General features: G+C 44.2%; 1 protein-coding gene across 7 annotated transcripts in view; it reads right to left on the reverse strand.

Moving 5' to 3' along the window:
• Positions 1-15,390, reverse strand: part of LOC131204824 (IgGFc-binding protein-like) — a 44,598-nt gene that overhangs the window by 10,574 nt on the left and 18,634 nt on the right. For 6 of the 7 annotated variants that reach the window (XM_058196436.1, XM_058196433.1, XM_058196431.1 and 3 more), the window contains 5 exons: positions 13,346-13,944; positions 10,658-11,222; positions 9,466-10,058; positions 8,211-8,781; positions 7,095-7,294 (listed from right to left, as the gene is read on the reverse strand). In XM_058196436.1, the coding sequence (XP_058052419.1) occupies positions 7,095-7,294; positions 8,211-8,781; positions 9,466-10,058; positions 10,658-11,222; positions 13,346-13,944 (2,528 nt within the window). Of the gene's footprint in view, positions 1-838; positions 1,307-7,094; positions 7,295-8,210; positions 8,782-9,465; positions 10,059-10,657; positions 11,223-13,345; positions 13,945-15,390 lie in introns of those variants that run through there. The other variant, XM_058196437.1, reaches the window with a different exon arrangement.

Consider the following 15,390-nt stretch of genomic DNA (forward strand, 5'->3'; position numbering starts at 1 on the left):
GTTTTTAACAGGTGAAGAATATTTGCGGAATAAGCATTTGAACGGTATTAAGTGAGGATTAAGGGACTGGAGGCTAAAAGAGATGAAGAACGGCTGCAGGAACTTTGTCTAGTTTGATGAAAAGAAGGACTAGGGACAGAGGTGAAATGCTTCCAGTTCGGACCGGATCACCCAATCCAGTAGCGATGGCAGTGGGTGGTTTGGAGAACTGGTAGCAAAAATCCCTGCCCCACCATACCCAACTGAGCCACGGAATCATCAGAGGTATTTTTTTTTTTTACTTTTAAAAGCATTTTTGCTTTGGCTGAAAAAAAGGCTTTTAAAAATAAAATAAAAAAGCCTCTGATGATCGTGCAGCTCAGCTGGGATCATCAGAGGCTTTTAAAAGCATTTTTTCTACAACCTCTTTGGCCAAAGAGGTTGTAGAAAAAATGCTTTGAAAAGGTTCCTCTGACGATCTCAGCTGAGTTGCCTGATCGTCAGAGGCTTTTCTTTTCTTTTAAAGGCAAAAGAAAATTTTTTAAAAGAAAAGAAAAGCCTCTGACAATCAGAGGAGCCTTTTAAAAGCATTTTTTACAACCTCTTCGGCCGAAAAAATGCTTTTAAAAGTTAAAAAAAAAAGTTGGCCACGCCTACCCAGTCACCCTTCCACCAAGCCACGCCCACAGAACCGGTAGTAAGAAATTTTTACATTTCACCATTGACTAGGGGTGACATGATAGCAGTCTTCCAATATCTCAGGGGCTGCCCCAAAGAAGGGGGAGTCAAGCTATTCTTCAAAGCACCTGAAGGCAGGACAAGAAGTAATGGGTAGAAACTAATCAAGGAGAGAAGCAACTTAGAACTATTATTTATTTATTTGTCCAACATGTACAAGGTAGCAAGTATAAGTACGAACATAAACATGAACAAAGGAAGTAAGTACAGATAAATGGGGACAGTAAGACAGGGACGGTAGGCACACTGGTGCGCTCATGCAGCCCCCCTTTAGGGACCTCTTAGGAATGGGGTGAGGTCGACGGTAGACAGTTTAAGGTTGAAGCTGTGAGAGTTTGAGTATGTAACAATGGAGTCAGGTAGAGCATTCCAGGCGTTGACCACTCTGTTGCTGAAGTCGTATTTTCTGCAATCGAGTTTGGCGCAGTTTACTTTGAGTTTGTATCGATTGTTTGCCCGTGTATTATTGAGGTTGAAGCTGAAGAAGTTGTTGACAGGTAAGACGTTGTAGCAGACAATTTTGTGTACTACGCTTAGATCAGACCGCAGGCGGCACAGTTCCAGATTGTCCAAGCCCAAAATTTCAAGCCTGGTGACATAAGGGATTCTATTGTGAGTAGAGGAGTGGAGTACTCTTCTCGTGAAATATCTCTGGACCCGCTCAAACGTTTTAATGTCTGATATACAGTGTGGATTCCAGGGAGATGAGCTGTATTCAAGAATTGGCCTGGCAAAGGTTTTGTATGCCCTAGTTAACAATTCAATGTTACCGGAGAAGAAGCTTCGCAAAATAAGGTTAACAACCCTTAAGGCCTTTTTGGCAATGCTGTTACAGTTAGCTCTGGGACTTAGGTCGTTTGAAATAAGTACTCCTAGGTACTTAACGGAACTAAGGAGAAATTTGCTGACAATTAGAACAATTAACCAGTGGAACAACTTGCCTCCAGAAGCTGTGAATGCTCCAACGCTGGAAGTTTTTAAGAAGATGTTGGATAACCATTTGTCTGAAGTGGTGTAAGGGCCTAGGGGGTTGGACTAGAAGACCTCCAAGGTCCCTTCCAACTCTGTTATTCTATTCTATTCTATTCTATTCTATTCTATTCTATTCTATTCTATTCTATTCTATTAAGTCAGACAAAATAAAACACAGGTCACCAGGCCTTGATTTACAACCACAACTGAGGCCAAAATTTGTGTTGCTAAGCAAGACCATTAAGTGAATTTTGCCCCATTTTATGACCTTTCTTGCCACCATTGTTAAGTAAATCACCGCAGTGGCGAAGTTAGTAACCTGATTATTATTATTATTTTTTTAATTTACATTTTTTAAATTTACATTCTCCGAAGACTCAGGGCGGCTTACAGTGTGTAAGGCAATAGTCTCATTCTATTTGTATATTTACAAAGTCAACTTATTGCCCCCAACAATCTGGGTCCTCATTTTACCTACCTTATAAAGGATGGAAGGCTGAGTCAACCTTGGGCCTGGTGGGACTTGAACCTGCAGTAATTGCAGGCTGCTGTGTTTTAATAACAGGCTATCTTACAGCCTGAGCCACCATGGCTCTTATCAATTATCAAGTGAATCTGCCTTCCCCACTGGCCACAAAAGGTATTCACATGACCCTGGGACACTGCAACCGTCATAAATATATGCCAATTGACAAGGCTCTGAATTTTGATCATGTGACCATGGAGATACTGGAAGTACGAAAAACAGTCGTTTTTCAGTGCTGTAATTTCACACGGTCGGTAAATGAATGATGGTAAGTGAAAGACTCCCTGTAACACTAAATTTCTATTACATGTTATTGAATCTAATTTAAGCCTCTCTCTTCTGAAAAAGGGTTTATTATCCCTGATTTTGAAAGCATATAATGGGTGACACAATTGATAATCTTTGCTAACCAGTAGCTGCTGCTACCCCTGCTTTAAATGCCATTAGCCAGGATGAGAAAATTATCTAATTTAGCATCGCGTATTCATAAAATCCTTGCATATTGGTGCAGAATTTGAAACAGCTGCACGGTAACTGTTAAATGGACAGATATATATAGAGAAAAAAAAAGGTGGCTGTTAGGACTGAGAAAAAAAATTAAAAAGCAGAAACTTGGGCTGAACCTAAGAAATCTAAAATCAATACAAGCTGTGGGGTTGTTGTTGTTTTTTGGGTGGGGGAAGAAATTTGAGTATTTGAGTATCTTGGAAAATATTCCGCCCTGGAAACAGTGAAGAAGTGGCCCGCGGTGCCTCTGCCAGTGAAAATGGAGCTCTGGAGCCCTCCCGAGTTCTGTTTTCGCTGGCAGAGTGTTGCAGGAGGTCATCACAGCTGGAAACGGAGCTCAGAAGCCCATTTTTGCTGGCAGAGCGCTCGGCCACCACAGGTGCCCCTAACATGAGTGACGTTGAGCTGGTCACACCCATCCTGGCCATCCCCCCCCCACCTCCCAAGGTCAAACACAACCCTGATACGGCCCTCAATAAAATCGAGTTTGACACCCTTGTGTCAGATGCATGAAAACTCCAGAATATGTCCATCGTGGCATTCTCTTTAAGTGGCCAATTCAGATTGGTTAGGTATTGTTTTAACGTGTAATCCCTGACTGGTTGGAATCTAAGAAGAAGAAGGGGAAAAAAGCCCTCAGCTAAATATAAATTAGAGACAAAATAGTTGTGAAGGAGCGTAAAAGAAGCTGAGCATTTTTAGCATCGGGATTATTTTTCAATGAATATATCACGGCATGCAAAACCTCCATTTAATCAAGAAGACTAATAGTGTATGGCAGTAGCAGGCTAGATGGCAAGCTGGCTTGAAAACAAAGACACTTAGCCTCACTGGGTGAACTAGTGAGAAGTATGTGAAAAGCAGGTAGATGCTGCAACCAAGCCAAACAAAAAACCTTAAAATGAACAGCAGCAGCAAATGAATGTGCGGTATAATCCTTGTTTCAGCATGGTCTGGCATTAGAATAGAATAGAATAGAATAGAATTTTATTGGCCAAGTGTGATTGGACACACAAGGAATTTGTCTTGGTGCATATGCTCTCAGTGTACATAAAAGAAAAGACACCTTCATCAAGGTACAACACTTACAACACTTAATGATAGTCATAGGGTTTATGCTTCACATATACTAGGGTAAGCAACTATGGCCTCTTTATGACCTGTGGACTTCAACTCCCAGAATTTCTGAGCCGGTCATGTTGTCTTGGGGATTCTGGGAGTTATAGTCCACTGGTGGCAAAGGGACTATAGTTGACCATCCCTGACATATTGAATAGAATAGAATAGAATAGAATAGAATAGAATAGAATAGAATAGAATAGAATAGAATAGAATAGAATAGAATTCTTTTATTGGCCAAGTGTGATTGAACACATAAGGAATTTGTCTTTGGTACATATGCTCTCAGTGTAAATAGAATAGAACAGAACAGAACAGAACAGAACAGAACAGAACAGAACAGAATAGAATAGAATAGAATAGAATTGAATTTTTATTGGCCAAATGTGATTGAACACATAAGGAATTTGTCTTGGTGCATATGCTCTCAGTGTACATAAAAGAAAAGACACCTTCATCAAGGTACAACACTTACAACACTTAATGATAGTCATAGGGTACAAATTTAACACTTAATGATACAACACTTAATGATAGTCATAGGCTACAATTAAGGGGCCTCTGTGGCTCAGACTGCTAATGCAGTCTGTTATTAACAGCAGCTGCCTACAATTACTGCAGGTTCGAGTCCCACCAGGCCCAAGGTTGACTCAGCCTTCCATCCTTTATAAGGTAGGTAAAATGAGGACCCAGATTGTTGGGGGCAATAAGTTGACTTTGTATATAAATATACAAATAGAATGAAGACTATTGCTAACATAGTGTAAGCCGCCCTGAGTCTTCGGACAAGGGCGGGATATAAATGTAAATTAAAAAAAAAGCAATCAGGAAAAAATCAATAGTATAAATCGTAAGGATACAAGCAACAAAGTTAGTCATAAGTGGAAGGAGATTGGTGATGGGTGATGGGAAGAATGAGAAGATTAATAGTAGTGCAGATTTAGTAAATAGTTTGACAGTGTTATACCAAAAGCTCATGCAGGTAGTCCTCGACTTATGACCACAATTGAGCCCACAATTTCGGTTGCGTGAGAAATATTTTAAGTGAGTTTTGCCCCATTTTACAACCTTTCTTGCCTTAGTTGTTAAATGAATCAATGCAACTGATAAGTTAGTAACCCGGTTGTTTAAACGAATCTGATTTCTCCATTGACTTTGCTTGTCAGAAGGTTGCAAAAGGGGATCGTTGCTGTGACCTTGGGACACAGCAACGGTCATAAATATGAACCAGTTGCCAAGCATCTGAATTTGATGAACATGATCATGGGGATGCTGCAAAGGTTCTAACTGTGAAAAATCGGTTATAGGTCATATTTTTCAGTGCTATTGTAACTTTGAACTGTCACTAAATGAACTGTGGAAAGTTGAGGACTGCCTGTAATTGAGCCCAAAATTAGCCGAAAGTCATGGAAATTGTCAAGCAGGTCACCATGTGAGGACACCTGATTTTATTACTTTTTTTGTGGTGGTCGCTAAGCAAAAAACACGGCCGTTAAGTTAAAGCATCCATTTTCCTCCAATGGGCTTTTTTCTCCCCCAGAAACCGGAAGTAAATGCTGAAAACTGACAAAGATAGATAGATAGATAGATAGATAGATAGATAGATAGATAGATAGATAGATAGATAGATAGATAGATGATAGATAGATAGATAGATAGATAGATAGATAGATAGATAGATAGATAGATGATAGATAGATAGATAGATAGATAGATAGATAGATAGATAGATAGATGATAGATAGATGATAGATAGATAGATAGATAGATAGATAGATAGATAGATAGATGATAGATAGATAGATAGATGATAGATAGATAGATAGATAGATGATAGATAGATAGATGATAGATAGATAGATAGATAGATAGATAGATAGATAGATGATAGATAGATAGATAGATAGATAGATAGATAGATAGATAGATAGATAGATAGATAGATAGATAGATAGATAGATAGATAGATAGATAGATAGATATCAAAAATGGTGGTTATGTGATTGTGGTATGTCAGAAATGGCCATAAATGCAAACCATTTGGCCAAGCATTCAAAATGCAATCCTGTGACCACAGAAGGGGTGGCCATTGGAACTTCAAAAATGGGTCATAAGTAGCTCTGGACATCTCCATTGTGACTTTGAATCAGTGGTGGGTTGCTCCCGGTTCGGTCCGGTTCTTGTGAACCGGTAATAATAGCATCAGGAGGCTCCGCCCACCCGCCCGACATCATCACTGACAATCTGTGCATGCGCGCGCTCCCGTGGCGAACCAGTACTTAAGGTAAGTGGAACCCACCCCTGCTTTGAATGTCACAAAACAAGGATTAACTATAATTGCTCAAATATTGTCAGTGAGATAAATCAACATGTTTACAATTTCTGAACCCTGGCAGCGACAAACACCATAACTTTGGAGCAATTTTTCCCAAGCTCCGTCACAAAGAAAGCTTCCTGGTTGAGTCACGAAGAACTTATTTCATGAACCACACCTACCTTGATGTAACGCCCTTCATAAACACATCCGCACTTATCCAGAGGGACACATTCCTCCCCATCAAAGGCGGTATATAAATTGAATTAATAAATAAAATAATAAATAAAATAAATAGCATCAGGAGGCTCCGCCCACCTGCCTGACATCATCACTGACAATCTGTGCATGCGCGCGCTCCCATGGTGAACCGGTAATAATAGCATCAGGAGGCTCCGCCCACCCGCCCGACATCATCACTGACAATCTGTGCATGTGCGTGCTCCCGTTGCGAACCGGTAGTAATAGCATCAGGAGGCTCCGCCCACCCGCCCGACATCATCACTAACAATCTGTGCATGCGCGCACTCCCATTGCGAACCGGTAGTAATAGCATCAGGAGGCTCCACCCACCCGCCCGACATCATCACTGACAATCTGTGCATGCGCGTGCTCCCGTTGCGAACCGGTAGTAATAGCATCAGGAGGCTCCACCCGCCCACCTGCCTGACATCATCACTGACAATCTGTGCATGCGCGCGCTCCCATGGTGAACCGGTACTTAAGGTAAGTGGAACCCACCCCTGCTTTGAATGTCACAAAACAAGGATTAACTATAATTGCCCAAATATTGTCAGTGAGATAAATCAACACGTTTACAATTTCTGAACCCTGGCAGCGACAAACACCATAACTTTGGAGCAATTTTTCCCAAGCTCCGTCACAAAGAAAGCTTCCTGGTTGAGTCACTGAAGAACTTATTTCATGAACCACACCTACCTTGATGTAACGCCCTTCATAAACACATCCGCACTTATCCAGAGGGACACATTCCTCCCCATCAAAGGCGTAGCCATTGTCACACTGGCAGCCTTCAAAACATTCTCCTGTGCAGTGAGTTGGAGCAGATAGAGCAGCACATGTGAACTCACAGGATCGAGTACACAACTCGTAATGACTGTGAGCTGGGCAGGAAAGAGCTGGAAAGAGCAAGATGGAAACAAACCATATTCATTTAGAGCAGCGGTCACCAACTGGCGGTCCATGGACCACTGATGGTCCACAAGAAAATTTTGGTGGTCCGCAGAAAAATTATTTGCATGTTTTAATATTGCATTAAATCAGGGGTCCTCAAATTATGGCCCTTGTGCCCCATACGTGCAATGAACGTTTGTGTTACTGCAGAGAGTCTCCCCATTTGGGGACTTTTTGTGTGAGTTGGAGGGGGGGCAGAAATTCCGACTTGGGGTCTGCTTCAGCCTCCTGGTGCACCAGGGATTTGGGCAAAGGCTGGAGGGAAGTTCTGCTGGTGGCAAGGAGCCAGAGGGCCTTGTTCCAGTGGAACTGCATCATGGCCTGGAATTGGCTGACCATCTCAGCCTGCTGAGCCTTCCATTCCTGCAGGTCTTCCCTCTGCTTGGAAAGCCTATGCTTGTAGTCCTCAGTGAGGTGCTTCTACTGAGCCTCCTTCTCGGTCAGATCCAATCTGAATTGAGCTGTTTTGCCAACTCTTTTCTCATGGTGGCTGTTTAGCTCCAACAACTACTTCCTGCTGGGGCCCCTAAGGAGCGGGGAGGTGAGGAGTGGCTGGCAGGGGAGGGGTGAGTAGAGGCCGGCGAGGCACCCCTCAATGTGTCATCGAGTTGGCCATTGAGTTGGCCAAGCCCATCCAGCCGGTCATTAGGCAGATCATATTAGTGGTCCACAGGATTTAAAATTATGAATTTAGTAGTCCCTGAGGTCCAAAAGGTTGCCTCAGAGTACCTGCTTTGCACAGGCCTAAGATACAGCATTTCTGGTGTCTCTTTAATATGAGCTTCAATAAAGACATCACCTTGGAAATATAGCAACAAACAACAGCCCCAAAGAAGTGATCATTAACTATCTCAAACTTACAACAGAAGGAGGTTGATCTCCAAGGTCCAACGTTGGCTCCAGCTAGCTGGCATGCAACCGTGTAGGCTTGAAGACTTTGACACAAGGTATCTCCTGCTCCATTGGCCAAACACATGTCATGGAGACAAAATCTGAAGTAGTCAACGGGACTAACGAATGGGTGGCAGCCTTTAAAGGGACCAGTCTTGGATCGGATCATTCCACAAGAACTTTCGGTTTCATAGGGTGCAGTCTGGGTAGCGTGGCAGGTGGGGCAGTTCTCCCCACAACCATCAGAGCATTGACCACCGTTCCCAGGAACCTTCCAGGAAGCACCGAACTCATCCATGCTTTGAGTTATGTCGCCGTTAGACAGCATAAAATCATCACTCTGGTCACTATTGAAGTTGCCAGCCAAGCCACACAGGTGCCCATAATATGTGGTGGAAACTGAGACATGTACATGTGAGGAAGCATCATAGAGGACTTGGAGAATAAAAGGTGACTGGACAATGATGTTGTTCCCTTCTTGTGTGATCCACAGTTTTCCATCAACGGTGCTCATTGGCAATGTATAATACTCTCCATCCACCTGTATAAAGACACAGGATATAGTTTAGATGAGAACTGTCCAGCCTTGGCAACTTTAAGTTCTATGGACTTCAACTCCCAGAATTCCCCTGCCAGCATGGCTAGCCAGGGAATTCTGGGAGTTGAAGTCCACAAGTCTTAAAGTAACCAAGGTTGGACATTCCTGGTTTAGATGAAGGATGTTACTACTAGTCACACATGCTTAAGGTAAAGGTTCCCCTTGCACATATGTGCTAGTCATTCCCGACTCTATGGGGTGGTGCTCATCTCCGTTTCAAAGCCAAAGAGCCAGCGCTGTCTAAAGACGTCTCTGTGGTCATGTGGCCGGCATGACTAAATGCTAAAGGCACACGGAATGCTATTGCCTTTCCACCAAAGGTGGTCCCTATTTTTCTACTTGCATTTTTATGTGCTTTCGAACTGCTAGGTTGGCAGAAACTGGGACCAGTAATGGGAGCTCTCCCCGTTATGCAGCACTAGGGATTTGAACCGCTGAACTGCCGATCTTTCGATTGACAAACTCAACGTCTTAGTCACTGAGCCACTCTTCACACATGCTTAGTTGCAGGCATAAGCAAAAAGCTAGGCCACACACGTGAAATATTTACATTTGTGGGCAACATCAGCATCTGTTATTCACTCACGCTAATAAATATATATATATATATATATATTAGGCACATACCATGGTCTTCCACTTTATTCCCCTTTCAAGGACAACGGAATATCCTTGCACTGATATTATAATTTTTCTTGTAGATGCACGCCAACGTTCAAGCTTCTCATTCTCCACCAACACTGAGAATTGCACTAATTGGGGATCCTTGCTACATACTTTGGTTAGGATGTAAGTGCAAGAGCCATGGAAATCAAAACTACGCCCATCAAAGGAAATGTGATGAGGGTCACCGGTAGCTGTGGTCGTTCCATACCCCAGAGGATGACAACCTTGGATCCCATTTTCCATCCTGCACACCTCATAAGCACCGCAAGAGAACTGGTGGCATTCAATCGCTCCATTGTCCGTACAATGACACTTCTCCTGGCAAGAGGTGGTAGGGTAGAACTCCTCTCCCTTCTTGTAGTATCTGCCCTGGTGCGTACAGCCACACTCAGCAAGGGAAATACATTGATCGCCACTCAGAATGAATCCAGAGTCACAAAAACATCCTTCTACACAGGGAGCTTTACAGGTTTCTGGAGCTGAGAGACTCTGACAAGTGGCAGGGCAGCCATTTCCACAGGGTTCGTAGTGGGAATTACGTGGACAGGGAAGGTCTGGAAAGAAAGAACGGGAAAGAAAAACACTAGACCTTCCTTCTAACAGGGGTAGAACTCACTCTTTCTTCTAACAAAACTAGAACTCATGGTCTCCCAGTTGTTAGGGCACCAGACTGGAAACCAGGAGACTGTTGAGTTCCAGTCCTGCCTTAGGCATGAAAGCCAGCTGGGTGAACTTGAGTGAGTCATCTCTCTCTCAGCTCAATTCACCTCACAGGGTTTTGTTGTGAGGAAAAATACAAGGAGAAAGTTGTGTTGGATAAGTTCACCACCGTCTACAGAGGAATTACTGACTCTGCCATCTGTAGTTCTATAGCTGTCTGGTTTGGTTCTGCCACCCAACAAGACTGATGTAGACTTCAGAGGATAATTAGAACTGCAGAAAGTTCTGCAGAAGTTCAGGAAGACTGGAAACGGGCCCATTTCTGGCCTCCAGAGTTTTCACCCTCCTGGAGGTTTGAGATAAGCCACCGGAACCCGGGAACGGCAAAAACGCCCTTCCCACCATGGTGCAGGAAGCCGACTAGGCCACGCCCACCCAGCAACCAGGCAGAGAACCCTTTGCTAACATTTTTGAAGGCCACCCCTGCACTTACTGCAGAAAGAAGCTGATCTCCACGGCTTAACTTGGATGCCCATAGCTTGGCAGGCTGTTCCGTAGGCACTGATGGCACTGCAGAGGGTATCACGATGGCCCTTGTACACACAGGTATCAAAGACACAATCGTCAAAGTGGGACGTTGGATCAATCATTTTATGGCATTGCCTGAACGGTCCATTCTTTTTTATCAGGATGACACAGAATTGGTCACCCTTGTAGATTTGCTTCTGCTCCTCATTACAGACTGGACAGTTAGTCGTACATCCTGTGGAGCACCCCGGGACTTCCCTCACCTTCCAGCTGTTTGCAAACTGGACTTCATCCTCTGCTTGTGTTCCATCTTTCATGAGAAGGTCATCACTTGGATCTTGATTGGCATTACCACAGAGACCACAGAGTGCGCTGGCATAGGTTTTTGGAATGATGACCCTGGCATAGCTGTTCCAGTCAAAGCTGACCCGCAGATCAAAGTCTGTCTTGATGAAGCCATGGACTCCACTGGTGTAGCCCTTCAATTTATTTTTATAGGAGAAGGGAAGGTCCAACAAGACTCCATTAACCTGGGATACAGGGATTTTGTTAATAATAATAATAATAATAATAATAATAATAATAATAATAATAATAATAATAATGATGATGATGATGATGATGATGATGATGATGATGATGATGATGATGATGATGATGATGATGATGATGTTTTAATTTGTATACCGCCCTTCTCCCGAAGGACTCAGGGCGGTGAACAGGCAAATAAAATACAAACAAAAACATACACCATAATTAAAACAACCCTTAAAAAACTGATTCAAATTTGCCAGAAAATTTAAAATAACATTACACCCCATAAAATTACAGAAATTTAAAACCCATCAAAATTCAATTAAAATTTAAAATTTAGAATTTAAAATCAGGCCAGTCCAGCCATACGAAATAAATAGGTTTTAAGTTCGCGGCGAAAGGTCCTAAGGTCAGGTAGTTGTCGAAGCCCAAGGGGAAGCTCGTTCCACAGGGTAGGAGCCCCCACAGAGAAGGCCCTCCCCCTGGGGGCTACCAGTCGACATTGTTTTGCTGACGGCACCCTGAGGAGTCCCTCTCTGTGGGAATGCACCGGACGCTGGGAGATAGAGGCCGGCAGTAGACGGTCCTGTAAGTAGCCCGGTCCTAAGCCATGGAGCGCTTTAAAGGTGGTAACCAATACCTTGAAGCACACCCGGAAAACAACAGGTAGCCAGTGCAGTCTGCGCAGGATAGGTGTTACGTGGGAGCTTCGAACTGCTCCCTCAATAACCCGTGCAGCCGCATTCTGGACTAGCTGAAGTCTCCGGGTGCTCTTCAAGGGGAGCCCCATGTAGAGAGCATTGCAGTAGTCCAGACGAGAGGTAACGAGAGCATGAGTGACCGTGCATAGGGCATCCCAGTCCAGGAAGGGACGCAACTGGCGGATCAGGCGAACCTGATAAAAAGCTCTCCTGGAGACAGTCGTCAAATGATCTAAGTAAGTTTAGGTAACCTTTTTTTTTTTTTTTACAAGTTATGCTTTATAAATTATTTGGGGGTGCTGTAGAGCATGGTGGAGGTAGGGAGCTGTTTATGGTATTTCTTAAGATGATGTGATGATGGCAGAGCTGAACGTTTCCTGCCCCCTTTATTAGAAACAGTTCCCAGTTAGTTATAGGGAGTTTTCAGGACCAAAATAATGAACTCTCAGGATATTTTTTTTAAAATGTCACTGCAATTGACATTTTGGCTGATGTGGCCATTGGAGAGATGTAGCTCCACATAGCAAAGACGAAGTATTATAGTGGTTGTGCTACGAAGGAAGAAGTGAAAAACAATGAAGGGCAAGTTCAAGGAGATTAGGATGAATTAAAGAGCTGGTTGTAATAAATGAAGGAAAAGATTTTGAAAAGAAGACAATATCTGCTGAGGGAGGGAGGAGAGAAGGAAAAAAAAGGAAAGGAGAGGTGGGAAGGAGGGAGGGTAGAAGGAAGGAAGAAGAGGGAAGGAAGGAGAGAGGGAAGGCGGAAGGGAGGGAGGAGAGGAGAAGGAAAACAGGGAGGAAGGAGGAGGAGAAGGAAAAAGGAAGGAGAGGTGGGAGGTGGAAGGAAGGAAGGAAGATGAGGGAGGGAAGGAGGAAGGAAGGAAGGAAGGAAGGAAGGAAGAAAGGAAGGAAGGAAGGAAGGAAGGAAGGAAGGAAGGAAGGAAGGAAGGAAGGAAGGAAAAAGGGAGGGAGGGAAGGAAAGAGAGAGGGAAGGAAGCAGTGGTGGGATTCAGCCAGTTCGCACCATTTCAGGAGAACCGGTTGTTAACTTTCTGAGCAGTTTGGCAAACTGGTTTTTGGAAATCATTAAGGCAGAGAACCGGTTGTTAAATTACTTGAATCCCACCACTGGAAGGAAGGAAGGAAGGAAGGAAGGAAGGAAGGAAGGAAGGAAGGAAGGAAGGAAGGAAGGAAGGAAGGAAGGAAGGAAGGAAGGAGAAGGCAAGGAGGGGAGAGGAGAGGAGGGCAAAGGAGGGAAGGGAAGGCTTTATTTTAAACATTAACCAACCTCTGTCCTAGTGCAGCAATCAAGTTGCAGTCTCAGACATTCATAGCTGACTCATACAACACTCTACCCCTAATAAACCATATAACTTCCCTTTCTTTCAGCTTCCCCATCCTTCAGTATTTTTTTACCTGGATTTTGCGTGGATGCTCTTGGCTCAGGCTGAGGGTCATATTGTAGACTTCCAAAGTCACGACTTTGGTAAAGGACACGGCCTTATTGCCTCGGTTGTTGTTTTGTACTATGACTGAAAACGGGACAAGACTGCTGTCCTTGGAGCAGATCCCAGCCATCTGATAAACGCAGCTACCTTGGAAGTCGTACTTCCGCCCATCAAAGGTGGTATAGTGAGGGTCTCCAGTTCCAATGCAGGTGGAGTAAGCCGACCCTTTGCACTGGTGCACGCCGTTGACTGTGGTACATTTTTGATGGGCCTTACAACCGGCCTTCCAGCAGTTTACCATCCCCTGGCTGAGATCACACTTGCAGCGGGAAAGGCAGTTCTCGTCTTCCCAGAATTCTTCTCCCAGTTCGTACTGGACGCCACGGTAGAGGCAGCCGCAGCTTTCCGTGGGGACGCACTGGCTGTCGTGGAGGACGTAACCACTGTTACACTGGCAATTTGGCACACAATTCAGGGTACAGAAAGAGGAGGCTGAAGGCTCGGAGCAGGTGTCTGGGCAAGCATTTCCACAGGCTTCGTAGTGGCTGTTCTCAGGGCAGATGTGAGCTGTCGGAAGAGCACGCAACATTGGATCGTGATTAATAAACCATACATTTAAATCACAGATTGGCCCCAGATCAGGGGTGGGCTTCAAACTTTTTAGCAAGGGGTTGTCTGCCCAGTTGCTGAGTGGGTGTGGCCATGGAAGGCGGGGGGGGGGGGGCATTTTATTTATTTATTTATATATTTATTTATTTATTTATTTATTTATTTATTTAGTCACACAATATATATAAGCATAAGCATGAAATAACTAAACAATACATAAGCATATATATATAAGCATGAGTATGTAATAACTATATTAATTGGATATAACGAAAGGAAACAATAGGACAGGAACGGTAGGCATGCTGGTGCTCTTATGCACGCCCCTTACAGACCTCTTAGGAATGGGGTGAGGTCAATAGTAGACAGTTTTTGGTTAAAGCTTTGGGGATTTTGGGAAGTTTTTTTTGGGAAGCTTTGGGGAGTTTGGGAAGTTTTTGCCCTCTCCAGGCTTTGGAGGGTTTCCTTGAGACTCCAGGAGGGCATAAATGGCCTCCCCAGCCTCCACAGGCCCTCTGGAGGCCGGAAACGGGCCTGTTTCTGGCCTTCCCGAACTTCCGGTAGGCCCGTTTTTCCCCGAGCCTCCATGCACGCCCTGCGCTTACCTGCATACAAAATGGGTCGTGTGGGGACTCCTGGGAGGGGAGGGGTGATGTGGGCAGGGCCAGCCAGGAGTGGGATTTGGGGGTTCTCCAAACTGCACAGAATCTTAGCTAGAGGCTCTCCCGAACCCTTGCGAACCCCCAGCAGCCTCATCCCTGGCCCAGATGCAGAGAGAAGCACTGCAAATGTTATTTTCAAAGCGGGGGACAAGCCTAAGAGAGACATCAGAAGTGAAGCTCTCCATGTCCTTAAAACCATCTTTATGAATATGACCTACAGTTCAGCTGGCAAGCTCTCCCAGGAGGGGGAGGGGGATACAGCTAGTCCTTGATTTATGACCACAACTGAGCCAACAGATTCTGTTGCTAAGCAAGACAGTGGTTAAGTGGGTTTTGCCCATTTTACAATCTTTCTTGCTGCAGTTGTTAAGTGAACCACTGCAGTTGGTGAGCGAATCATTTGGTCATTAAGCGAAGGTGGCTTCCCCTACTTACTTAGCTTGTCGGAAGCCGGCTGGGAAGGTTATGATCACATGAAATAGCGCAACTGTCATAAATACATGCCAGTTGCCAAGCATCCAAATTCTGATCACATGGCCATGAGGATGCTGCGGCGGTCATAAGCGGTCATAAGTGTGAAAAACGGTTATAAGTGACTTTATTCAGTGCTGTTGTAACTTTGAACAGTCACTAAACAAATAGCAACAGCACTTAGACTTATATATAGCTTCACAATGCTTTTCCAGCCCTCTCTAAGCAGTTTACAGAGTCAGCCTATTGCCCCCAACAATCTGGGTCCTCA

The sequence above is a fragment of the Ahaetulla prasina genome, chromosome 10, assembly GCF_028640845.1.
Source record: "Ahaetulla prasina isolate Xishuangbanna chromosome 10, ASM2864084v1, whole genome shotgun sequence".
In the NCBI taxonomy this organism is placed as follows: domain Eukaryota; kingdom Metazoa; phylum Chordata; class Lepidosauria; order Squamata; family Colubridae; genus Ahaetulla; species Ahaetulla prasina.